At 34.0% G+C, this 27,294-nt stretch overlaps 1 protein-coding gene across 1 annotated transcript in view; it reads left to right on the plus strand.

Moving 5' to 3' along the window:
• LOC149804667 (autophagy-related protein 2 homolog B-like) overlaps positions 1 to 27,294 on the plus strand; it is a 206,742-nt gene continuing 179,448 nt past the window's right edge. The window contains exons 1-7 of the mRNA XM_089933186.1: positions 1 to 24; positions 1,491 to 1,587; positions 12,522 to 12,683; positions 15,400 to 15,501; positions 16,798 to 16,836; positions 19,684 to 19,957; positions 22,660 to 22,810. Coding sequence (XP_089789312.1) covers positions 1 to 24; positions 1,491 to 1,587; positions 12,522 to 12,683; positions 15,400 to 15,501; positions 16,798 to 16,836; positions 19,684 to 19,957; positions 22,660 to 22,810 — 849 coding nt within the window. The remainder of the gene's footprint in view (positions 25 to 1,490; positions 1,588 to 12,521; positions 12,684 to 15,399; positions 15,502 to 16,797; positions 16,837 to 19,683; positions 19,958 to 22,659; positions 22,811 to 27,294) is intronic.

The following is a 27,294-nucleotide window of genomic DNA, read 5'->3' on the forward strand; positions in this document are numbered from 1 at the left end:
ATGGTGGCTGTCTTGAAAATCTTGGTATGAGGCACAGAAAACTATCAGTAATTGAAGTTCCAAAGACCAAGATGTTAATATTTGGTCAAATTACTATGCTTTCTTGTAAGACTGCTTAAACACTCCTACATCCTATAAACAATCTATGAAAGAGGAAAACGATGAAAATGATGTGCTGCATAGCTCATTTTTCCCTTGCTGGTACCACCGATAAAAATAAGAACTCCATGTTTACATGTGGTAGTATCTGTGGATTATGGCAATAAAATAAAATGAATTTAGTTCAGGCCTTCTGTTGTCTATAACTTACCTATACATAGGCTTTTTCTGAAAAAGTTACATTAATTTGTTCCTGTGATTATTTGCAGCCAGTCATCAACCTTCATATATTTAAATATGCTATTTCATATACCATCACAGATAAGCAGGTTCCGTACCTGATTCAAAATAAGTTACCCTTGACCAAAGACTACTGCTTCTGATTGGATGGCCACATTGACATGGGTTTTTCAATAAAGGACTTCTTATGACTTGTAGATGGAGATAATAATTATAACTAATTGACAGGTTACAGAAATGAGATACCATATGTAACAGGTAGTATGCAGATAACCTCATTTACTGGTCTGATTTTGTCCAGATTGATATACCTGCCTTGACAAAACAGGGAAAAATAATATTAGTGTAAGAACTGTCCCATTTTTTTTCCTAACCATTAATAATTGTATTCATCTAGTTCCACTTTTGAAAGTAGCATAAATGGTACAAAGTTTTAGAGTATTTGACCATATGGTAGTCTCATTTGTAGTCTTATATACCATGCCAGAAACCAGGGTACTGTAGATATTGATGACTCATGTCTTTCTCATTGCTAAGCAATGCCAGCATATATTTATTATGCATGCTTATCCATTCATCTGGACAGCTCAGTTTCTCAAACCATCTATCCAGCCATTTGCCCTATTTTGCCCTTATTGCGGTAGTGAAAGAATGCATGTTCATTTGTATTAACAGATGTGTTGTCCAAATACATATAACATAGACCCTGATCTATTATTTAATAATGTGCCAGCAAAGCAGGGTCTATGTTTTTGTTCTACTGATTACTTTAAACAAACTGCATAGACCCAGATCTGCCAGTGCATTATGCAGTGGTAAATCTGGATATGTGCAGTATGCAGTGGAATTTGACTTATATAAGCGAGCATATACAGTAAGAGCAATATGTACACACCATTCAGTGGGTTTGAGTCTCGGGTTCGGGCAATGTGGGTATGTGAGAAAGGTTGCCAGTAGCTTCTTGTGGGTCGGTGGTTCTTTCCAGGGTTTCCCGGATTCTTCCTCCACCTTTTATACTGGCCACAATGTATATCCTATCTTGTGCTGAAAAATAATGTTAAACCCTACAACAAGAACAACAACACACCATCCATCTGAACTCCAGATAAATGGTCAAATTTATTTATACCTCTCATTATTTGTCATTTCAGCTGAACATATCATGTCAGTTTGGGTCTTTGCATATCTTGTTGTCCCCAAGACAACTCCATGGTATTCTGGAGCTGGCATCAGGACTTGCAGCCCCAGGTAAGCAGAATGTTTACTTGCTTGAAGACATTTGTGCTATGCTTCTAATGGTCATGTGATTTCAGATAACTATTAGCCCCCTCCCCCCTCCAAGCGCAAAGTATGGGAACTAATGTACTTTTACCCACTGTGCTGGGTATGTGCTACCTACCACACTGTATAATTCAGAAGGGTTTTCCCAGGAAAAATTACAATATTGGTACACATTGTGAGAATGAGGCCACTGCACAACCAATCAGGAAATATATTTCAGTACAGTGGAACCCCGCTGTAACGCAATAATTAGGGTCCATAAAATTGGATTGTGTTAATATCAGGGTCATGTTAATGAGGGTTTTTACAGTGTTTTACTTTTTTCAGAGAACAACTAATTGGCACATATACGTATATTCATGTCTAATGTATATAATGAATAGGGTATCAACACCGTTTACTATCATGCCGTCGTGGCACGCAGTTCATCTATAATGTATGTAATTCCATTGAAACACTGCATACAGATTTACAATATTCAATAATTTTTTTCCCCAGATCATTGTCTCTGAATACAACGTCTGATATATAGCATGAACAGAGTATCAACACCGTTTACTTGCCGTCTGATATCGTACCATGGGGGCTTACAGTTAATCCATAATATATGTAATTCCATTGCAAAAATTGCATACATATTTAAACTATTCAATAATTTTGTTACACATCATGATGTGACTGAATTCAGTGGGAAAAATTAAATCCTAAGTCCTAAATCTGGATGATTTTAAAGGGGAAGATTCAAGAGGGGGTGTAGCTACTTAAATTAAAAACAAAAAAGGAATAACCTGGGAGAGAATAGAGGAAGGGAATAATTTTACTGGAAGGATGATACACATTTAAATAGAAAACATTCACTATATAAATATATAAATGCCTGCAAACAAATGCAAGAAACAAAATTTATTTAAACTTATTTAAATATTTGGAAAAGTTTTCAATGGAAAACCTTGTTTTAGAGGGTGATTTTAACTGGGTGGGAGATGAAATAGATAGGGTAGGGGAGCTAACAACTACTGATATCAGATTTAAACCGCAGATGGAAAATCTTCTGAATAAACACAACTTAGTAGATATATATATAAAGACTAAATGTACTAAGAAGGGATTTTACTTTTCAATACAAGGTAAAAGGGTAGTAGATTGGAGTTCTACTGTACTAATTATGATAAAAATGTATATACAAATGTAGGAGTTACGGGTATCAAAGTGTCCGATCATAAATTGATTTACCTGGAGAGGAATAAAATAAATAAACATAAATGGGGAAAGGGTACATGGAAGATGAATATCAAAATTCTAGAAGAAAAGGAATGTATTGAAGAAATCCAAGTATTGATAAGACATTTTACTAGCAAGGGAAATAGGGATATTATAAAGGAATGGGACACTTTAAAAACCATTTTTAAAAAGAAAGCCATTAGCCATAATTTATCATAAAATGAAGAAGGAAGCGATAAAAAGATGGCTAGAGAAAAACATAATGGAAGTGACGTACAAAAATCAAAAGATAAACTAAATCTATTACTAGATGGAAGAAACAAAACCCAGAGAAATTAGGGCGGGAAAATTTACATAAATATATAAAAGGGCAGAGGGTCTATATGAAAGGGAAGAGCTGAGTGGGGGGAAATATATAGAAACTTTCAGGGATGGGGGAAAGTAAGATCAGGAAAAACAGAAATACTAGATCATATTAGAAATTTCTATAACAAATTATACAAATCACAAGAAATTCAACCGGACATTATAGATGATTACTTAGATGAAATAACATGTGAGATGATATCACCAGAACATAAACTCGTATGTAGTGATTTCATTTCCACACAAGAAATTATAAAGACTATAAATCAGTTAGCTAAAAAGAAATCCCCAGGTTGAGATGGACTCACTGCAGAATTCTACCAAATATTCCAAAGTGAGTTGTCGCCCATTCTTGAATAGTTATATAATTATATACTTTAACGAAATGATACAATGAATCGATGAGGGAGGGAATTATTACTTTAATATACAGAGGGAAGGGAGAGAGGGAAGACTTAAAAATTGTTGGCCCATCTCCCTCCTAAATATAGATTATAAAATTTTAAGAAAAATACTAGCTAATAGAGATAAAAATGGAATGGTAAATTAATCGATTATAATTAGACCTGCAGGGCAAATGGACGTGACATACAAAATAATGTTTCAAGCATAAGGACCATTATTGACTACTTACAAGAGACAGGTCAAAAAGGTGCTATGGTACTTTTTGACCAAGAAAAAGCTTTTGACAGATTGGAACAAAACTATGTACAAAAAGTACTAGAAAAATTTGGTTTTGGAAATAATTTCCAAAATTGGATTAAAATCCTGTACAAAGAAATCACTGCAAAAGTGCAGGTAAATGGGGCTGCCAATGAGAAATTTGACATTAAAAAATTGGTGAGGCAAGGATGCCCACTATCAATGCTACTATATGTAATAGCAATTGAAATTCTAAGTATCAAAATTAGACTGAATAAAAATGTAGAAGGTATCCAAATCCCAAATATATGGGAAGAAATAAAAATGCTCCAACATGCTGATGATTGTACTAACTTCATAAGAGATGCAAACTCCTTTAAACATCTCAAAAAGGACTTTGAAAAATTCGGAAGAGCAAATGGGTCTAGAATTAACCATGACAAAACTGAAATACTAAAAATAGGTAACTTGTGGGGGAATCACCCTGGAATACCTCCACATCTAATCAAGGGCTGAGTTAAAGCATTAGGAATTTTCTTTGGGAAAGGAGAAAAACAAGAAAACTGCATAATTATGCAAAAGAAAATAAAAAACAATGTGAATATCTGGGCACTTATGCCACTCTGCCTAATAGAGCGGGCCCAAGTGGCCAAAACATGTGTATGCCAATATGAACTGTGTCTTAAAATCTATAGATATAAAAAAAAATACAGAATAGATAATGAAATTATTAAATTTAAATAGGTTTACAAAAATAAGCTCTGAACCAACATCGCCCTGGGAACAGCTATACATCTACTGGTTTGGGTTTACAATGAGAAATATGGGGGATATTTATAAAAACAATAAACTTACTAAAAAGCTGAAAGTCCCAAGAAAGTTCAAATATATATAAGATCTGTTAGTTAAATACAGGGATGCACAGAAATTATGGGAACAAGATGGAAAACTGACATACAGATGGGTAAGGGAACAAATTACAAAAAGAATCAGAGGCAAGGTTGAACAAGAAAATATAGACATAAATTGGGACAGAGCATGGGGGCACTGGGCTAAACTAGGCTTCCTAAAAATTAAAAGCCTCTGCTTCAAATACATGCATAATACGTGGTTGACATGATAGGTGGCAGTGTGATGGAATATGATCAGAGTATCGCCTAAATGTCCACTGTGTAAAAAAGCACCCTTTAGTAAGATAGATACAATGGTGCAATGTGAAAAGACACAAAAAGATAGAGTAGGAGTTATAATGGAAATTAAAATAAGAGAGAATAACCAGAGGAGCAATATATGGATGGAAATTTCAATAAGAAAACGTTATATAAAATAACAGATTATATAACAGCCATCATGATGGCCTGTGGGCAGATTATCACAATAGGACAATAGCCTACCCTCGTAGCTATTGACCAGGGGGGAGATGTGGGAAAGTGGCTTCGGTTTACCGCCCGCTTAGGGGCTTGTACCGCAAAATGTGGGCTTTTATCTGCCAAAAGAATCAAATTATAGTTATCCCTCTGATGCCTCAATACAACTATGCCATTAGTAAACAAATATACAAACTGGAATTTTGCCACTCCTTTCAGAATTAGGCTGTTAATTAAATGATATTAAATACTTAAATGTAAAGTGCTGGGGGGGGGGTTGAAAGAGAATGAGAGATGGGATGGGAGGAGAGGCTTCGGTTTGCTACCCACTTGGTGTGTGCCACCACCAGAGCACGGGCTGGAGCCGTCACCTCATCCCTCAACTCGGACATATGTTTCCAACTCATCTTGAACATAACTAAAATTTCTTTAACATTTTAAGGATATTAGTATTTTTATCTTTTTTTTTTTACTCTAACCAACACTCTTAAAATATAATGGGTATCTAAATAGTATAGGACTAACAAAATTGAAAATAAAAAGTTTAAAGTATTAGGAGGGAAACAGGGGACCTTCATGTGGATAAAGTACGATGCATAGATGTCGCAGGGCTATGTCACAAGGTGCTTCACGAAGAGGACAGGCCTGCGAAAGAGTATTTGAAAAACTCACCTCTCGCCAAAATTCTAAATTGCAAATAATTTCAAAATTATCTTAATCTGTACCAGGACAACAAATGATTTTGAAAAGTCCACATAAAAATATATATTAAGACAACTGGGAAAAATTTGACAAATAGTTTTGGCGTCCTTACATACAGACTATATAGCATACACACTCTATAGCATTGATACACATAGCATACAAGGGACATAGGATATCCTTGGTACTTTATTAAGAATGAAACTGGACTTCCTTCTTATGTAGAGGCCATTAGGATGAAGGCCTATCAGTTGGGTTTACACTTGTCATTATTTTGACTCAATGCATGAAAATTGGGATGACACTTTTACCAAAAATGGAAATGTGCATCTAACTCAACATGGATTTTGTGAACACCTTATCTCCAGTGGCAGTACATCTGCCTGAACCAAAAGAAAAATAAGCACTAGAACTGCAACCAGTGTTCTTAATTAGTACACCAGACCATTATTATATAAGTGTTATTGATAGGCATATAAGGATAAAATGCAGTCTAGTCTACTAACCCAATTCTGACTAGAATGGACTGTTTAGCCTACACATAAGTACACAGTAGAGATGTTTATGTCTTGGACAAAATATTCAGGAAAAATGGTCATTTTCACTTGCATACAAGTTGTTTGAACAGGAATAAAAGTAATATTTTGTAATATCTGTAAAGATGGAGAAATGGTAATATAGTTTCAGTATATATGTATCTTTATCTACCAAACTAAATGCCCTCATTATCAAATATGAGAGCGTCCTTCACATATAGGTCATGGTCAGCCCCTTTTATAAAAGAAAAATTTTCTTTTTCTTTCTGACATTCATATGTTCTAGCTTACTAACCATTTACTGGTAATTAATTCTTGTTTCAATCATGACTGATGACATTCATGTTAAGTCATATCTTGACAAAATATTTAAAAAGTTAACTTTTTATATCAGCAGCGGTCCTACAGTTTAACTCTCATTAAGCTTTCATTAGTAACATACATCAGCAGATGTACAAGTTGTGGACATAGTAAATTATTTTCACTTTTTTCCTCTTGTATGTGTCTCTTTATATCTTTTTATTTTCATATGACATTGCTTTACAGCTAGTGCAAATATTGTGCTTCATTCCTAATACTGGAAGGCAATTTACAGCCTATTTGAGATGTGTATTGATTGTGATTTAGCTTCTATACTGGGATGGGATTTACAGTGCATTAGAGGTGTGTCCCGTATATGTCAGCACCTATATATATTTAGTGATAGATATTCTTTAAGCAAACTAATAAATTATGTTTAGAAGATTGTTCAGTCTGACCACTAAATTTAAACACAGTTAAAGTTTCTTGCCTTGACAGTATAAACCTTGTTTATTTCATTTATCCTAATTATTATGTTAGCTAAACTGATGTATGTCCATAAACATACAGATTAGGTAACCTAAACTTCATCATTTATGTGAGCACTGTGCATATTATGAAGGACTTAAGACAAACATTTCCAGTTGGGGAGTTAAGACAAACATAGTTTTATTGCTGTGCATTTCCAGTTGGGGAGTTAAGACAGTTTTATTGCTCTGCATTTCCAGTTGTGGAATTAAGACAGTTTCATTGTACTGCATTTCCAGTTGTGGAATTAAGACATAGTTTTATTGTACTGCATTTCCAGTTGTGGAATTAAGACATAGTTTTATTGTACTGCATTTCCAGTTGTGGAATTAAGACATAGTTTTATTGTACTGCATTTCCAGTTGGGGAGTTAAGACATAGTTTTGTTGTACTGCATTTCCAGTTGTGGAATTAAGACAGTTTTATTGTACTGCATTTCCAGTTGTGGAATTAAGACATAGTTTTATTGTACTGCATTTTTTCCAGTTGTGGAATTAAGACATAGTTTTATTGTACTGCATTTCCAGTTGTGGAATTAAGACACAGTTTTATTGTACTGCATTTCCAGTTGGGGAGTTAAGACAAACATAGTTTTATTGTACTGCATTTCCAGTTAGGGAGTTAAGACAAACATAGTTATATTGTACTGCATTCCAGTTGTGGAATTAAGACATAATTTTATTGTACTGCATTTCCAGTTGGGGAGTTGAGACAAACATAGTTTTATTGCTCTGCATTTCCAGTTGTGGAATTAAGACATAGTTTTATTGTACTACATTTCCAGTTAGGGAGTTAAGACAAACATAGTTATATTGTACTGCATTCCAGTTGTGGAATTAAGACATAATTTTATTGTACTGCATTTCCAGTTGGGGAGTTAAGACAAACATAGTTTTATTGCTCTGCATTTCCAGTTGTGGAATTAAGACATAGTTTTATTGTACTGCATTTCCAGTTAGGGAGTTAAAACAAACATAGTTGTATTGTACTGCATTCCAGTTGGGAAATTAAGACATAGTTCTATTGTACTGTATTTCCAGTTGGGGAGTTAAGACAAACATAGTTATATTGTACTGCATTTCCAGTTGGGGAGTTAAGACAAACATAGTTATATTGTATTGTATTTCCAGTTGGAGAGTTAAGACATAGTTCTTTGTACTACATTTTGAGTTGGGGAGTTAAGACAAACAGTTCTGTTGTACTGCATTTCCAGTTGGGGAGTTAAGACAGACTCATTTCTGTTATACTGCATTTGCAGTTGGGATAGTCAAGACAAATTCAGTTCTGTTGTACTGCATTTCCAGTTGGGGAGTCAAGACATAGTTCTGTTGTACTGCATTATTTTCCAGTCATTGAGTCAAAACAAACATAGTTCTGTGGTACTGCATTTCCAGTTGGGGAGTCAAAACATAGTTCTGTTGTACTGCATTTCCAGTCTTGGATAAGACAAACTCAGTTCTATTGACTACAAAATAAAGCTTGATAGTAAACTTGACTTTTAAAGATTTTGTCTGACTTGATTATGAACAAGAGACTATACATCTGGCATTTCCTTTAACTATATGGTACGGTATTCATAATACTTATGGGTAGCCTCATTTCCCTATTAGTAGCCTCGCTAATCTGATCTGGTCTGCAGAATCTTGACCTCAAACAGGTGTTATCTTGGAATGACTGAATACAGTCGTAACATATTTTATTAGCGTGTAAATACCATTACAAAGCCATGTGAGTCTTGTAATAATGGAAGTGGAAACAAAAATTAGAAGGAATCACTTAATTAGTGGTATTAATTGATAATGGAATATGGTTCTGCACTTGTACACTAGTAAAATCAGTCATCAGGTAAGTGAACAATACAGATTTACAATCGTGAAGACATCTGTCTGTCTGTCTGTCTTTCTCTGAATGGGGCATATGGATTATTTGATCATTAGGTGCAATAAGAAAATTGTGATGGAATATGTCCTTGTCATGGTTATTCATCTTGTAACTTGTAAATTCTAACGCACATATATGTAATTAAATGCAAACAACATATATTACAAACAACGTACATTACTGGTGCATGCTGCTTTAACACAATCACATCTGATCTGTTCATTTTTAATACTGACAATCATGTAATTGTTTAAAATACTCACTGTGGGATCCTATATTTGTTCATACACGATCTCTTCCCCAAATTGAAATATTTTTTGCACAATATGTTTCGTACTCTTGGAGAATTATTTTCCATATGAAAAATATGTTAAAGTGATTCAGATGACATAATCCATATATAAGTCGATTTGGAGTATAAGAGGAAGCTAAGATTTTCTGGTCAAAAAGTATCATCTTATAGGCCGGCAAATATGGTATAGCAAAACATTTATAATAAACATTGGAAATACGTCTGACCTTGCATAAGAATATGGTCATCTGTTATATACTAAGCCATGTGGGAAATATCAGATCAGACCCACTTGGGCCTGTTTGTTTTAATGGTCTTTTCTTATCTATGGTGTACAGAGCTATGTACTTAAAGATAATGTTAGTAAGAAATGTGTTTGAATGACCATAATGCATGATTTCATAATTTGTATTGGAATCATTAATTACAGTACTGTATTACACCTGCTATTTAGTGAATATGTTTTCTAGATAAGTATAAACCTGGACAGTAGAGGGAACTTTGCTAGAGTTTTACAATCCAGTTATGTATACAGTCTGGTGTGGTTAATCCAGTGCAAAGGTTTTACAATCCAATAACATATACAGTCTGACATCATTAATCCAGTGCAAAGGTTTTACAATCCAATGACATATACAGTCTGACATCATTAATCCAGTGCAAAGTTTTTACAATCCAATGACATATACAGTCTGATATTAATGTAGTGGTAAGTTTGTACAATCCAATTACTCTACAGGCTGATGTCATTAATGCTGTGTTAGGTTTTTACAATCCAGTTACATATACAGTCTGACATCATTAATCCGGTGCTAAGTTTTTACAGTCCAATGACATATACAGTCTGATATTAATGTAGTGCACTCAGCATGTTCTATTTATCCCCATGCTTTTGTACCAGGGAATTTGTGACACCTTCAGTCTGTGCATCCATTCATACATCTGTCTTTTACCACACTTCCTCCTACCACTGGGTGGAAATTGATGAAACTTGATAGTTATTTTGCTCATAGAGTAACCAGGGGCATGAGAAGAATTACTCTTAACTCCATCTAGTTGGGTTCCCTGGGAAGGGGTCAAAGATCAAATTTACAAAAGATATCAATACCATGGTCAGAAGTACATGTGTGTGTATTTTGTTCGTGATTGGGGAAAGTAATATATAATTAAAAAGCAAAGGGATTACCATATTTATTCATGGAGTAACTATAGTTTAAAATGTAAGATTAATTCAACTTTTTGATAAATGGAATTATATATTGTGCAACTGCAGATTGCTTAGACCCATTCTTGTAACACAATGCTATGACAGATCAAGTGTAGAATGAACAACAAAGATTTCATATTGTCACATACTGCTGTCCCAGATCAAAATCAATATTTGTGTTTGATGAACAACAATGATCTAATATTCTGTCACAACACATTGTAATGATAGATGAACAAAGTCTATATTGTGTAGAATGAACAACAAGGATATAATGTGACCAATAAAAAGAGCACAAGACTATGAGCCTTTGTAGCACCTACATAAGTAGATGTAGCTGTCACCATATTTACTTACATTGAAGTTGACCTATTGTTTATTGCTTGCAATAGAAGCCAAGTAATATCATCTTTTACCCTTTCACAGATTGTTCTCTCTTCATTAGCACTCACCTTGACAGGAACCTTCTAGATAACACATTCATCCATTCTTCAACAATTTTGTTTCTGCGAGAATACATTACTGTAAGTTGTTGGATTTTAACCATATTTGGTATGGAACTGTATCATGATGAGACCTCAGAAGAGTTCAATATTCAGCTTCCTCTGTTATCATTTAGATGAGTTATGGGCACACGTCTCGCATAACTTTATCTTTGGTAGCTTTACATTCCTTAGGATTATTGGAACCGCTCGGGGGGCCTAGTGGTTAGAGCACCTGCCTTGGATGCGGGAGGTCATGGGTTTGATCCCCGGCTGAGTCATACCAAAGACTTACAAAAATGGTACTAACAGCTGCCTCACTTGGCGATCAGCATTAAGAGGTTAGTGTTAGGACTGGTGGGCCTGGTGTCAGGATTATGTGACTGGGTGGGACATCATGCTACATGTCTGTGGCATGATGCCCCAGTGCTAGACATTACTATAAACTGCCACACTGCAGACATCGTAGCGATATGACTGAAAAATTGTTAAAGCTACGTTAAAAATCCAAATCACACACACACACACACACACACACACACACCTTAGGATTATTGGTCTTAAACCTACTTTTGCATGCTGCTCAGTCTTATAGGACTGTGAATGAGTTTGATTTCCAGCATATTTACAGGAATTGTGCACATGGTTGCCTGTCCTTTTTACATTAGTTTCTGCAGCATTCAGCATTTTTTGGAATTCAGTCTTTTGGCATGCAGTTTTATTCTGATGAAACCTTGAATGAGTTTAATTTCCTCCATTCCAGATTATCATTTCCAGAATTATGCTCCATGATTGACCCTCATCATTAGGTTTCTGCAGCATAGCTATTTGTAAAGAATAGTGGATTTCAGACTTTTTTTTTTGGCATCAAGATATTGATAACACATTGGAGGAGTTGGATGTTCATCATTCCATATCATCATTTGGAAGAATTTCACCACCTTATAGCCCATTAGTGCCTCAAGGTGATTCTACTCAGGAATAGCTGATACTGATGTTTTAATTGTTAATTAAAATGTTCAATAGGTCAGTCCTTTAGTAATTATTATTTAATGACCTCCCACTACCAGGAACAGCAAAAGAGGGATCTGGATCAACCACTGTTTGATGCATTCATTTCCTAGGCTAAAGCACAATGTTGTGTTTTTATATCCCATATCAAATGTTTCACATATAAAACCTCTCTCCTTTATTACACCTTTGCGTTGACTCAAAACCTCAATCATGGTGGTAATGGCTGCTTTATTAGCCTGGATGTCCAGAGTACAGTTGAATTAGATCTTCATTATAAATAATTTACAATTTTCTTACCAATTAATACCTCAAAATGGTACAGATTATTTATTACAAATTAACATCTCTTTAATCTGATTCCAGTGAGCAGTGACTCGAGCCCCAGTCGAGGCCATGGCACTAAGAGTCGACCCATGAGCTTGGATGACCAGAAGAGAGTTGAGGTTGACCTTCAGAGTCAGATGCTTACCAATAGAATGCTCAGCCACAAAGGACATTCTATTGACTGCCCTCTCCAGTCACTAGGTAAAAGAGACTAGCAAACTGTTAAATTTTACTATCTCTTTACTTTTGGGAGAAATCGTTTAGTGTACTGTTGGCCATTGGAAAGTCAGCATAAGAAATGTTTTCCTTTCTCAACACTTGTCAACTTGCTAGTTAAGCTACTTTGTGGAAATAACCCAGAACAAAATTTATAGTTGAACATGTGGTCAATTTAAGATAAAGTTGAAAGTGAAATTCCTAGAAACCCTTCTGTTATGGATAATTCAGCTGTCCAGATGGATCTGACTGATCATTTTTATACTGTATCAAACAGTTAAAGGATTTCCAACACTGCCCACTTGTCAGTTAAACTGTGGTATATTGCAAAATCTGACCAATACTACTGCAGTAAACGTTAAAATTATTAAACAACACACTGGTAGATTATATATATATATATTATATATATATATATATATATATATATATATATATATATATATATATATATATATTTTGCTTCACTATCTTTAAAGTTTCTTCAGTAATCAGCTGTGGTATATTTATCAGATATTACGAAATGGCCCTATTTGCTGGAAATTATTGAGAAATGAATGCAAAGTGTGCTTTTCTGACTTGACATATAAGATATTCACTATAGAGTGCCATTTATATCCATTGCATTTATTTGTTCATTGTGTTTGTCCAATTGTTTAATTATGCTTTTGCCAAAAATCACAAGAAAATAAAGGTGCAAAAATTTATCGCCAGGACTTTATAAAACTAGAACTGAAAGATTGCCCCACGGTTTCCACTATAAAAAGTTGCATTAGTCCAACACACTATGTACTTTTTAATTATATGCAGGTATAGTGTATTGGTTTGTCAGCACATACCAGGCCTTTAAAGCAAAATATTTATAGCTTAGGCTGCAATTATAGAGAAAAAAGATACTGGCAAAGCCACTTCCAAGTTTGTATTATCACCTCCCTGACATTATTTGACAACTGGATCAAATAAAAACTTCATCATTGAACTTGACTAGAAATGTCTGTCAATTAATTGCTCTGTTTTTTGAGGTTGTAAGCTGCAACTTGTCAATTAATAATTTATTTTTGAAAACAGCTGAGTGGCATAAAAATACTGTTGTTTGGGTGAATATTATCAAAAGAAAAAAACTGTCGTATTTGCAGTGGTGTCATTAGGTGCTGGGACCAGGGGATTTACTCCAGCAACTTTGCTGCTTGCACCTTCCATTATTTTAGTAAATTGGTAAACAATTTTGAGGACAAAAAAATAATTTAAAAAACCCTCATATTTTCCTGGAAAATCCTTGTTCTTGTAAAATTAGTAAATACACTACGAGAAAAACTAGTGAAACATGCAAAGATAATTATTAAAAGTGAAGCAGCAGCAAATCTGATGCCAAAATTTGCACATTTTCTGGTACATTTACTAATTAAGTATATCTCATTTTCTGGTACATTTGCTGTTAAGTAGATCACATTTTCTGGTAACTTTTCTAATTCAGTAGATCACATTTTCAGGCACAGTTAATAAGTGTATCACATTTTCCGGTACATTTACTAATTAAGTAGATCAAATTTTTGTACATTTACAAATTAAATATATTAGTGTTTTCTTTTATATTATAACTTGTCATACCTCGTTTGAAATTTATTTTTATTAAACTTTACAATTATCTGACAGCCATGTTAAGTTTTTTGAAAAAAATGTACTGCAAGAGCCATTAGAATTTTGGAATCCCTGATATGTACTGCAAGTACCCAAAAATAAGTCAGGTTCTACTGTAAACAATATTGACCCTGATCTGCCATCACATAATGTACCAGCATATCAGTGTATATATTATTTGTTTTACTGATTGATCGTAGCAAACTCCAATGACCCAGATCTTCTGGTGCATTATGCAATGGCAGATCTGGGTCTCTGCTTTTTGTAGTTGGATCTGACTTATGTTTAACTGTTTATGCCATTGGTTTTATTTGTGACTGACATGCAGTGATGTTTACTGGGTATAAAATTATGCATGATACGTAGCTTTTGCAATTTTTGTACATACCATTTATATTTGCTTCCAAGTCAGGTCCACCTGCAAACTGCACAGATCCAGATCTGCCGTTGCATAATCTATCTGCAGATCTGCCATTGCGTAATCCATCTGCAGATTTTTGTATGCATAGTTGGTTGGGAGTGATCAGTAGAACAAGTATTGAACATAACTACCATCACATGATGATCAGGGTTTAAAAATTTTGCATTTGGGCTTGAATTGTATGTAAGTAAAGATGGTAATTGCATTATACTAATATCTCATTATGGTTGGTATTTATAAAGCATTGAAAGACAGATTTTTGGCATCTTTTAGGTTTACAAAGATTTAGTTTCAAGGTCATGTCTCCAAAGAAACATCTTCAGTTTTAAACATGTGTGTACAGTGCATAAATGTATCATTTTTAACAGTTTGGTTACTCTGTCTTATTGCCTGATTTACATTAGATTTACTGTATAAAAGTAATACCATAGGACTTCCACAGTCCTATCTTCCCGTATCCAAACAAAATAATATTTTACCATAGTTGAATAGCAACTATCTGCAGTGAATTATATTGAACAAGGTTTATAATGTACTAAAACTGTATTACAGTGACCTGGTTTCATGAAGTATGCCATACAATTATATTTTTGGCTAATTGCTGCTAACATCTGCTTAGTAGGTTTCTAATCTCCTTTACAGAGAGTGAAGAGGACCAGTATTTCTCTCTAGCAGGGGACAGTAAAACCCATACAGACAACGATTCTTTGGTAGCCAGTACTTATAGTGCGAGCACAGTGCCAGGTAAGTGAGATCACAGTAAGGGTCTCATAATTCATCATGTAAATATCTATGCAAAAGATATTTGCTGGCAACATGTTTTGGATAGTTTGTTTGTTCATTAAAATATGAAAAATAAATATATTCGTAGACAATGAATGTCTGTTATTCATAATAAGTAAAGTTTATTTGTGATTTTGATGGTTACATGTAATTCAGTATGTTTGTCTGTATTTTTTTTGGTCCTTTAGTTTGTTAAACCTGTTTGCCTGGAGTCATGAGTTGAAAGATAATAAGATGAAAATTGTCAGCAGCCATGCACACATATAGGTTGTCAGATATGGCCATATACATCCAAGTGGTCGGCAACCATGCACACATATAGGTTGTCAGATAGGGCCATATGCATCCAAGTGGTCAACAACCATGCACACATATAATTTGTCAGACAGGGCCATATGCATCCAAGTGGTCTTGCAGATCACTCACACATCTTGCTTCTGTTCACATAATATTTGGCTCTATGATGTGGGTGAAGCTTATCAGTAGCTTAATGAGGATTGCTGGCTCTTCCTGATTATTATTCAACCAGAAATACACTGGCCACAATGACAGTTGGGACATCTGAGTGTAGCAAGTACATAATTGTCACTTTAAACTATTCTATTTGCTTACTTTCATGTATGATGATAAAAATGCAGATAAAATACTTTTAAAAGTTTATTAAAAAAATAATAAAGCTTCTCTTATTTGATTTACTACATGTGAAGTATAACATGAAATGGCGATGTCAGATATAGGTTATACAGTAGTAAAAAAAAATCAGCAACAGTTTCCATAGCAGAAGGCCAATTTTCATAACCTGAATGATGCATTATTAAATATGTTGTTTAATATTGTTGGACCTGGATACTCTTACTGAGTCAAGATTTTCTTTGAGTTGGGCTACACAAATTCAGTTATTATTTGTTTTGAAGGATCACATCTGAACTGTCAGGAGTAATTCAGTACTGACTTTAGAAAATAAAATTTCTTTTACTTTCCATCTTCTTTGAAGGGAAAAATTTACACAAAAATCAATGATTTACTTTGATTATTAGTACTGTGTTTTGAAACAGAATGGGTGGGGGAATGTTTTGAAATCAATGCCAGGTGAAGTGAACTTCACATTTTGGGCTTGCTTAGGTGAAGTGACAGACTCAAAAATGACTATTTAGCCTATATCACCCCCTCTCCCAACATGGACCCTGTAACTATTCCGATTCTCCAACAATTTTAGCATCAGAATATTCTTTTAAATGATGTATTCCTCTATTTTAGGTTCATCTCATGGTAGCAGTTCTGGAAAAACGCACAGAGGTGAGACAAGAAATTAGAAAGTTGGTTGCATGCATACAACCTGTTTCAGTGTAAATAATATTTATACAAAAAATAACCATTTATGAATTGCATACAAATGACCAGATATTGCCTTTTTTCAGGCAGACTGTTTTAAATGAGAAAAGTCTGGATGCTTTTCACAAATTAACCAACTCACATACCCCTGCTGCGATGTAATGGATTTTTATGAAGAGATTGTCATCATTACTTATAAGCTTGGAAACACTTAATCATGCATATTTGGATGCAAACTTTTTTTATCTGGGATGCAGAAAATCACATATGCAGGAGTCCTCCTTATGCATGCAATTGCTGGATGGCAAATTCAAGAGCTTGCCAGTCCTGCTTCAAGCACCTGGTGAGTGGGAAAATATGCTGATTTGATCATTTTAGCTGTGCTGTTGTTTACAGTGACAGAATTCAGTGGCTGAAAAGCCCCCATATATCCATGTTGTCATTGTAAGATTACATCAGAAGAACATGACCCAATAGCTTGGCAGCAAGTTCCAAGTCTTGGTTAGCTGCAGAGTGGTGGGAAAATGTGCTGATATTTACAGTAACTGAATTCAGAGGCAGAACAAATGAGTGATGTACTTGTGTATAAGAGTACATCAAATGAACAACTTTAGCTTTCATTATTGTGTTTGCTTCCAAGTGTTGCCGAATAAGTAGTGCATGTGACCTTGAAATTGACATGTTGAGAGTTAGACAAAATGTTGTGTGCAAATTTGGACAAGTATTTCGGGGTTAATGGGCAAATTTTTGAAGATTGTAATGAGATTCAAGAGAGTGATAAAGCTGCTAGAACTGATATTTCACATGGAACACTATTTGTGATGCCTAGGGTAGTGTTTTGAATAAGACCTTTCCTTGGCCTGACATAATTCACTCTCACTCTAATGGACAAACATGAGCTACATGTCACTGGTGTAAAGAAGTTATAAAATTAAACTCTGTGGCAACCACTGTTTCTGCTCATCTGGAAATTTAGCTACTTAAGGTATGCCCAATATGCTTCTGTTAGGGGATTGCATCTTTTGCTGGTGGGACTCCTGTTTTTCCCCAGAATAGGAGTCCTGGTCTCCTAGTTTTAAAATCCAAGTGAGACCTCTGGCATATAAGCATCATTACATGTGCATATATGCATCATTATACATTTGCATATAGGCATCATTACATGTGCATATAGGCATTATTACACGTGTTTATGGGCATCATTACATATGTGTATAGGCATCATTGCACATGTGCATATGGGCATTATTACACATGTGCATATGTGCATCATTATACATTTGCATATAGGCATCATTACACATGCATATATGCATTATTACACATGTGCATCATGTGTTGAAGAGTTTGATTGAATGGTAAGATAGGTGTGATGGATGGTCTTTTATCGAGGTAAACTCAGCTGAATGGATTCTTTTTCATGCCTGTCCTGGTAGGTGATTAACTTTTATCACTCATCAATCATTGATTGACAGGTAATTATGCATGCTTGGACTACAGAATCCGTTTTAATAGACTGTTGTGTGTCTCTGATCATACTTGATTAGCTTAGTATAATGTATGGCAAATTACATGTCATAGAGGCAGTAACTTAGCAACAATTGAGTGTAGAAATAAACTACTGTTATGATTATAATTGTATGGGATTATATTTATTGTGTTTGAATCTGATTTCTGATACTCTGTTCTCTGTTGGTATCATGATCAGCAATTAAATTAATTTGAAGATACATGTACATTATATTAGGTAAAATATTTGAGGGGTGGGACATGGTAGTTTGTAGAAGTGATTAATCCAGATAATTGGCACCCAGGTGATCATTGTTTTACTGTATGTGTCAAATTTATTCATTTATCTTACACACAGCTTTTGAAAAATGATATTTAAAAAGTTATGGTGTGGAACTTTTTAATGCAAATTCAAAATTAATCTTTACTCTCATTTTTTAAAAACCAAATTATACTAGAATGTCAAAAATGAATTACATCAATGCACTCTCACATCTTTTGCAAATAACATAATGCATAATATCTTTCTTAGAAATAAAATTATTCAGCAGGCTTTGATATAAGGACATATTTGACTTCGATGTTCAGTGATAGGTTAATTCAGATGTGCAGTTCTTCTGGCTCATGGAACCTATAAATTCAGCAAACTGTAAATGGAAGTTTTATTGTTTACAAGAAGAATTGCTGATTTACATATCTGGTGTAATGTTTCTAAAAATGTTACAAGTAGAAACTGCTGTACAAGTGATATAGGATCAGAAGCCATCTTTCTAGTGATGTCACTTAATGATTGACAGCTAACCCTGGACAGCAGTGAAATATGAGCAACCTTGCCTCCTTCTCAAATTCATCCAATCAGACAGCAGGAGTTCTCAAATTCACAATTTTCCAGCACCATGTAATTTGTTTTTTAAGATTTAGTGATCACATTGTCATTGTGTTCATAAATCCAGAACTTGAAACCATAAAGAGTATTTCCGTACTACCTTTAAAATCTGAGTTTAGAGAGAATGGTTGTTAATAACTGTGTTACTCAGATAAAAATTATGTTTCATTTTTGTGTCATCTGTACATGTTAAAGGGTTTCAGTTTAGCTGCCAAATTTGATGAGTATGGATTATGTTTGTATTTTTCACACTTAAACTATTTTTTTTTCAGGAAGCGATTGATTGGTGAGTGGTTATTGGATATCATTTAGGTTTTAACTAGTTTTAGTTTGCAACAAAGTTTGCTATAAGTTTCAAAAATGTACACTACATGAGAGAGATAGAAAGATTTATGCAAGATCATTACTTTTCACAGAGTCTGGAGGTGGTGCATTTAAATACCATGAAGATCCATCTGCAGAACAGAGTCAGTGTCACTTTAGGCTGGCTTTCTTCTCTGTCACCATCTTGCATAATAACCCTGTGATGTGTCCAAACAACTCTCCTACTCGCTTGTCCCCTAGAAAAAGTATGAAAGAGGTGTCGGACAAGTTTTTTCAGCGTGTTGGTGGCATCAATGTTGTGGGCCTAGGAGATGTCAAGGAAATGCGGACAAAATTTGAAGAATTAATTGCTCATGACCACTTAAGGTAAGTCTCCTAAATTAGGTCACAGAGGTAGGAAATTGTTAAGAATTTTTGGAGGGCTTTTTATTTGTTCTATTCAAAAGTAATTGTTTTAAATAAAGATTTTTGCAGACACTCTCTTGTTGTGCTCACAGTTCAGGATTGTGCTCACTTGTAACAGTAAGTGTTCTATTGATTGATGTCTTTACTTCTGGTTCTTTTGTTTCCTCCACACTAAAAATGGCTATGATCACTGATCTGCCATGAAATATGACAGCTTTGTCTTAAATTAGGTAATGCTTTTAAATGACTTCTTCAAAACCCGGAACAGAATTGACCATATGTGATTGAATGAATCCTGACAAGGATGGCTTTCATATTTGTTTTAAATTTTTGTCATAGAATTTTTGGCAGTTGATAATAAAAATAGAAAAACCTTTTAACAACAACTACTGTGGTTCCCCCTCTTTTTTGGCTTCCCTCACCAGCGGCTACCTCTACATGGCTAATTTTCTTGGCACCGACTACTTTATGTACCAAAGTTCCCATCGTGGGTGGCCACCGCAGCATTTTAAGTCAAAATTGACAACTTTATTCCCTCACAAGGAGCCACATTTTAATCAAATATGTATCCAAAACTAATATTTAGTTCATTCAGTAAGGAAATAATCTGATTATCTCTACAGATGTATGCTGCCTGATGTCAGGTTTTTGTTACTGAAAGAAGTGTTGGCTAAAAGTACATTAAAAATTGTACATCTGTGGTTAATATTTTATCATTATTTACAAATGCTGACATTTAAAGGAAATGGGCTCAACTTTGTTTTGATATAGTTTTTGGCTTCACACAATTGATGAGTTCTTCTTTTTGATGATTATGACCATATGTAATATTTAAGATCATAACATGATCAACATAGGTTAAATATAGTTTTTGTGGATTCATGTACAAAGAGAAATAAACCTTGAATAAAATAGTATACCAGGCAAAGATATAAAAAAAAATCACATGACAGTACACGTATCACTTCCATTTATAAACAAATCATTTTGCCTACTCTTCAGATGTCTTATCTGTATGATTAAATTGCACTATTGTACAGTTAGCAACATAGGAATAAATCATCACTAAATTTTAACATGGCATCACATAATGGAATATTCTTACTTTAAAGAGAAAATAAAAGTTGTTTGATTCAGTGACAGTGGGAGAGTTGAAGAGTTCTTGGTGAAAAATGTGATTCGGAAAGACTCAAATAAACAACTTCATAACAGATATGGAGAATATTCTGAGCAATGGGAAAATGGAGTAATCAGGAAGAGAATGATTCTAAATCCTAACCAATGTTTGTACCCAAGATTTGAATACAATTATTTTAATGGTTTTGCATTGTGCCTGCCAACAATGCCCCCACTCACATTCACACTTAAGAATCAAGAACTATTAATGTATGTTCACTTGAAATAAATCTATTCTTAAGAAAAGAATAATCTTTTAATAATGTTACTTTCAAATGAAGATGTCAGATGCTTTGAAGTTACAAGTAGCTTTCTTACTATGTATGATTGTATTTACTTCTTACAAATATAGTCCACCTCTGGAAAGGCCACCCCTCTCATATGGCCATTTTCTCAGTGCAGACGGGGGTGGCTGTATAAGAGAGGACAACTGCACTTGAAAACTGCTAAACAAAATGTTACCAAATTTGATTGTAAGCATCTGGCCTCGAAGATATTTAAAATTTACACTAACCATGCTGATCCTCTGTCAAATTAATGTCATTACTCAAAATAAGAAAAGCATTTATATAACTTTATAAAAAATAAAGAAACTGCTTAAATAATTTGACCATCTTTGACAGAAAGCATCATTATATAAAGGTCATTCATAATGGGACAAAAGATACTAATGTGCAATCAAATAATGAATGAAAATGCAAAAAGTACAAAACACTTTAAAACAGTTGTTATCATGGCAAATGCATTCAACAACATTGGAAGAAATTCCTACAGAAAGCACCAGAATTTCTTGGCTGCATACTCTTGCATTTGGACCAATTATTCCTGAAGAGCTGTTGACTGCAATTCATTCAAAATTGCATTTAACATTAAAACCTAAACCAAAAATGAAGTTCATCATCATGACTTCTGTAGTAGGATGATGAAGTTGGAAGGTGTGATTTTTACTCATTTTAGAGAAATTGCTTTTAAAACAAAATTGAGGTTACTTCATTTTTATGCATTTATTTATACAAAAAGCAATATACATTAATTATATTGTACATTTGGTTTGTTGGGTCTCAGTCTTTACTTAACGAAAACATCTTAGGCTTAGATGAATTCCTGGAGTCAAGATATTTGTATGCAATAAATAAATTATTGTTCTTTACCTCATCAGACATGGAAATAAAAATTAATGGAAATATACAAGGAAATGTTTTTTTGGTATTATGATATCATGTCCATTAGTCACACGATAATTCAGTACTACCATATGTACTCACTTATAAGTTGAGTCCAACTGCAAACAACATAGATCCTGATCTTCTGTAGCATAATGTGCCTGAAGATCAGGGTATACGATGTTTGTTTTACTGATTGCTCTTTACAAACTGAAAATACCCAGATCTGCCGGGCCATTATGCAACAGAAGATATGGGTCTGTGCATTTTGCAGTTGGGCTCATCTTATAAGCAAGTATATACAGTAGTTTCATTTCCTTACAGATTACTGGGAAAGCCATTAAATGTGGAGTGTAACCAAAAGAGCTCAGTAAAGGAATCCATTCTTACAGTCCATGTTACTATGGGATTCGCTGATTTGGTTGAGACACTTTATGCTAAGCAAGGCACAGTTCAAGTTCCTGAAGTCAGTGAGGTAAGTGCAAGAAGCAGCGCTTTGTTTTCTCCTGAAATCTATTGTCATATGGCTCCATGTTAGAACAGATAACAAACATCTCAGGTTAAAAAAAGTTGCTTCACAGTGCACCTGTCAAATGGAATTTTTTTGCGATGCCATTAATGTGAACGAGTCATATAATATTACTTTACTCCATCTCATCTATTCTGTCTCTCATTTCATCCATCCATATATCCCACTTGATCAAGTTTGTGTTTAGGTCACTTTGATGGGACACTTGTATTTCATGAACACATTTCTTGTTGGACCTGGACGAAATTATAAACATGCCTTATGCTGCAATACTGTACCTGGATTCCTGAAGTCAGAAAGGAAAGTCTGTATATAATTCACAATTTCACATTTTCAGAAACTGTTGCTTTTATTATATTTTTGCCAGGGATCCAGAAATTTGTATGGCTCTAGCTGGACATTTCTCCAGAAACCTAATGGGCAAACATAATATTTGTGACATTTAGTATTCAAAACATTCAAACGAGATACAGCAAGTTGTGGCATAAACGAACAGATTTATATGCCTGTCATGTGTGTCATTTTTGGTTCCAGATTTGATGTTGGTCTAGTAATACAGTTAGAATATTTTATAACATTTCACAGGGGACTGGAACTTTAATGTTATAACCATGAAATGTTATATCCAAATTTGTTGTTTCTTATTCGTGATATGTGTACATGTACATATTGATCACATTGGACATACATCTAGCAAATAATTTATATTGGTATGATTACTGTCAGTAACATTTTTTGAATTCATTTAATGGTAATTCATTTTTCAACTAATATACATTTGTATAGATACATCTTATAATGAAACAAATAATGAAACAGTAAGTTTTACCATTCACTGAAAGTGTCAACATACATGTACAAGTCGGTCAGTCATAAAAATCACTTTTATATTAACACTTCTGTTCCCAAACTTAAGAACTGGTAAATTATTTCCCTGTTTGGATAGAAAAAAATAGTCATTTTTAAAAAATATTATCTGAGATTTTTTTGTTGATATGTTTTTCAATGACATGCAGATGCTTATCAAGAATATCCTGCTTGTCATATGTGTAGGAACAATATAATATCTGTGATGCTATGTGGAACATTGCTGGCTTTGGGTGCACTGACTGGTACTGAGTCATCATCAACCTTGTCACAGATACATTGGTTACTTAATCATGATTACTAATTCACAAATATCTTCAATTATTGGTATTACAGATGTGACAATTTCACTATCAGAATTTATATGATCCAAGAATGGCAAGCAAGTGAATCATCATCACTATCATCATCATCATCATCATCATCGTGAATGTTTCTAGTAATGGTATCTGTTTTGACACTAAAACTTGCCTTAAAACAGTTTGCAACACAATCTGTGGATACAGCACCTCATGAACATTTCTTTTTTTGCTTTTGTTATTTAAATGACCATGATTTTTTACCTGTGTCAGGTAATAAAGATGTTATAATTAAGCTAATTTTTGAACTACACAGATCAAATACTGTGACTAATTAAACATTGTAACGAGGAACACTATATCAAAGCCCTTGGAATATATAGTGATTAGAAGTCAGGCTGGGGGAGTTAGACTTGAATGTTCAAAAGAGACAACATTTATTCAAGAACATAATAAACAATCTTTTTACTGCATTATTATCCTTCCATGATTCAGTGGTTTCCTCTCAAAATTAATTATTTGTAAAAATCAGTACACTGTAACCCCGCTATAACACAGTGGTTGGGGTCCACAAAACGTCATCTTGCTAAGGACTGAATTGTACTATAACCAACCAAGTCAGTTAGCTGAAGAAAATGATGCATGTACCAACAAATGGCAGATGGGTGTGTGGTTGTGTTGTGGATTGTTTATAATTGGGCACAAAACTACATGCTTCATTGGAATAGTTACCATCTTAAATCTATACATACTAAACAAGAAATACACATGTAGTGAAAACAGGGAGAATGCATATATAATAATTTACTTTATTCAGAGAACCATGCATTGGGACATATATATATGTAGTGAAAACAGATTGCATATATTACATTTTACTTTCACCAGCTAATCACTTGTAGTGAAAACAGAGATTGCATATATAACATTTTACTTTATTCAAACCATGCATTGATATATATATATATATATATATATATATATATATATATATATATATATATATATATACACTCACATATGAATACATATTTAGCATGAATAGTTATAGCATCAACACCTTGTACTCACCAGCCAATTTCATGGCATGTGTCAGAGTAAATCCATAATAATTCCATTTAAAATATGCTCACAGATGTATAATATTTAGTAATTTTGTCACAGATCATTATGATTCTGAACATAATGCACACAAAAAACTTTGTAACAAAAGATGAACACCTTTACAGTTCAGTATGTATGCACATGTATGTCCCAAGGTCAATAAATGGTGTCTGTATAAATTTTATACTGCTAGGATTTCTTTTGGTGTGAGTCAGAATACTTTATTGTTTTTTGAAAAACTGATTGATTTTCAGCGGCTGTTCCCTGGATAATCAACTCATGAACACCTAAACCTCAAGCAAAATGTGTTTGCTTAACACCAGAATTCAGCTTTTCTTTGACAGTAAAATATTTGGGTTTCCAAGTACCATTATCTATTGTAATTAGCAGTTTCACATCCGTTTGTTTGAATGACTACAACAATAATAATTGTTAATCAACAATGGGGTCGTTTTTATTGGGAATGGATGACATCATTCACTGGTCGACTGATGGTGTGGTGATTGTCTAAGAACACCATCATGCCACATGCATGTCTTGGTGGCTTTCATGTTTAAATGTTTTAGAAATCATTGCCACATTTTTTCAACAGTGTTTAGCAGTGAGATTGGTGATTTGCTATTATATTAATTTGATTTATAAATTCAGTTGAGAACTTTTTATCAGCATTGTTTGGTGCTTGGTTGTGTTGGCGGTTTAATGAGCAACATTTGTCAGCTTTTGTTTGAACAGCAATTGTACACAGATTGCAATGAAGACCAACACAAAGAAAATTTAATGGCTTTCTTGTTCATGGATCAATCATAGTATGATTAACACTTTTGACTTGACATCTTTCAAATGTAAGTAAGATCAGAGTGCAGTGATTGACTACTGACACATTCAAAATGTACATTCTCTAGTGGAAATATTGAACAACTTTATAAAGAAAGATGCAGTAAGATGCTTTTTTTCTTCAAGAATACAGCACAAATCTTGTTTAAATCTTAAATCAAACTCTTGTTTATTTTTGGATAAATCTTCAGGAAATTTGTGAAATTATTGTAAAATTTCTGGAGCTATGCCACAATCATATTATATTTGAATTCATACATGATCTCTTCCCCAAATGACAATGACATTTCTACAAATAAATTTTTGTACTTTGAAGAAAAAAGTTATTTTTTCTTGTATGAAAAAATATATAAAATTTTGGAAGCCATGCCGTGATCACATTATATCTAATTCATACTATAAAAAACTGTGCTACGGCAGGGTTTCATTTTACCTCAAACATACATAGCACCTAATTGACAGGCGTCTTATGTAAAGTCTGATGGTGAAGTTTTATTGAATTGAGTCCCAAAATAAAAACTTGTTGGTGTTGCTAGTGTCTCTTTCTTAATTTGGGTCTTGGCTTGACATAATTTATTCCAAAAGTACGATATGCTGACACATCATGACACATTATAATTAAAAATCATGGTGGCAGGGACTGATGTAATTTCAATAGTACAGAACTGAGGCAATCATTTAATTATAGGGCTTTTAAGACCTTGAGATAAGCTCAAACACTTTTTTTGTCTTGGTTGCATAAAGTCCGGAACTGTATAAATGGTGGAGGAAGAACCTGGAAAATCCCAGGAAAATCCACCAACTCACAGGAAGCTTTCTCACCAGCCCACACTAGCTGAACTTGAGACTCAAACCGACATGGACAGAGGACAGATGAATGACAATGATCTTGTAAAAGCAAGTGCCTTAGAAAACTTGGCCACCTTATCTTTGTGATTACAGTGTTTTAAACAATTGGGAAAACATAGTGACTCAATTAGTCAGTTACACCTCTGTCAGTTGTCTGACAAAGATTCTGTGTGTAAACTTGACCCAGTCCCTTTTAAATTACGCTTGAGATGAATGTTAGACAATCTGTCAGCTAGACCTTGTGATCATAAAATTTTACTTCTTGAAGGTGTTTATTTGGCAGTTTAATGTCTAGGGCTAAACAGACCTATGAAAACTGAATATAATGATATTTGAGATTTCCTATTAGCAATGTCCAGTTGCTCAGAGTATGTGCTGATTGTAACTTTTCACTAATTCTCAAATATGGTAGTTGTATAAATGTTACTTTTAACATGCAATATGTACAATTCTTATAGTTAGGAATGTAAAGGGAGA

The sequence above is a fragment of the Sinohyriopsis cumingii genome, chromosome 2 (assembly GCF_028554795.1).
Source record: "Sinohyriopsis cumingii isolate HCF-2022 chromosome 2, ASM2855479v2, whole genome shotgun sequence".
NCBI classification, from domain to species: Eukaryota; Metazoa; Mollusca; class Bivalvia; order Unionida; family Unionidae; genus Sinohyriopsis; species Sinohyriopsis cumingii.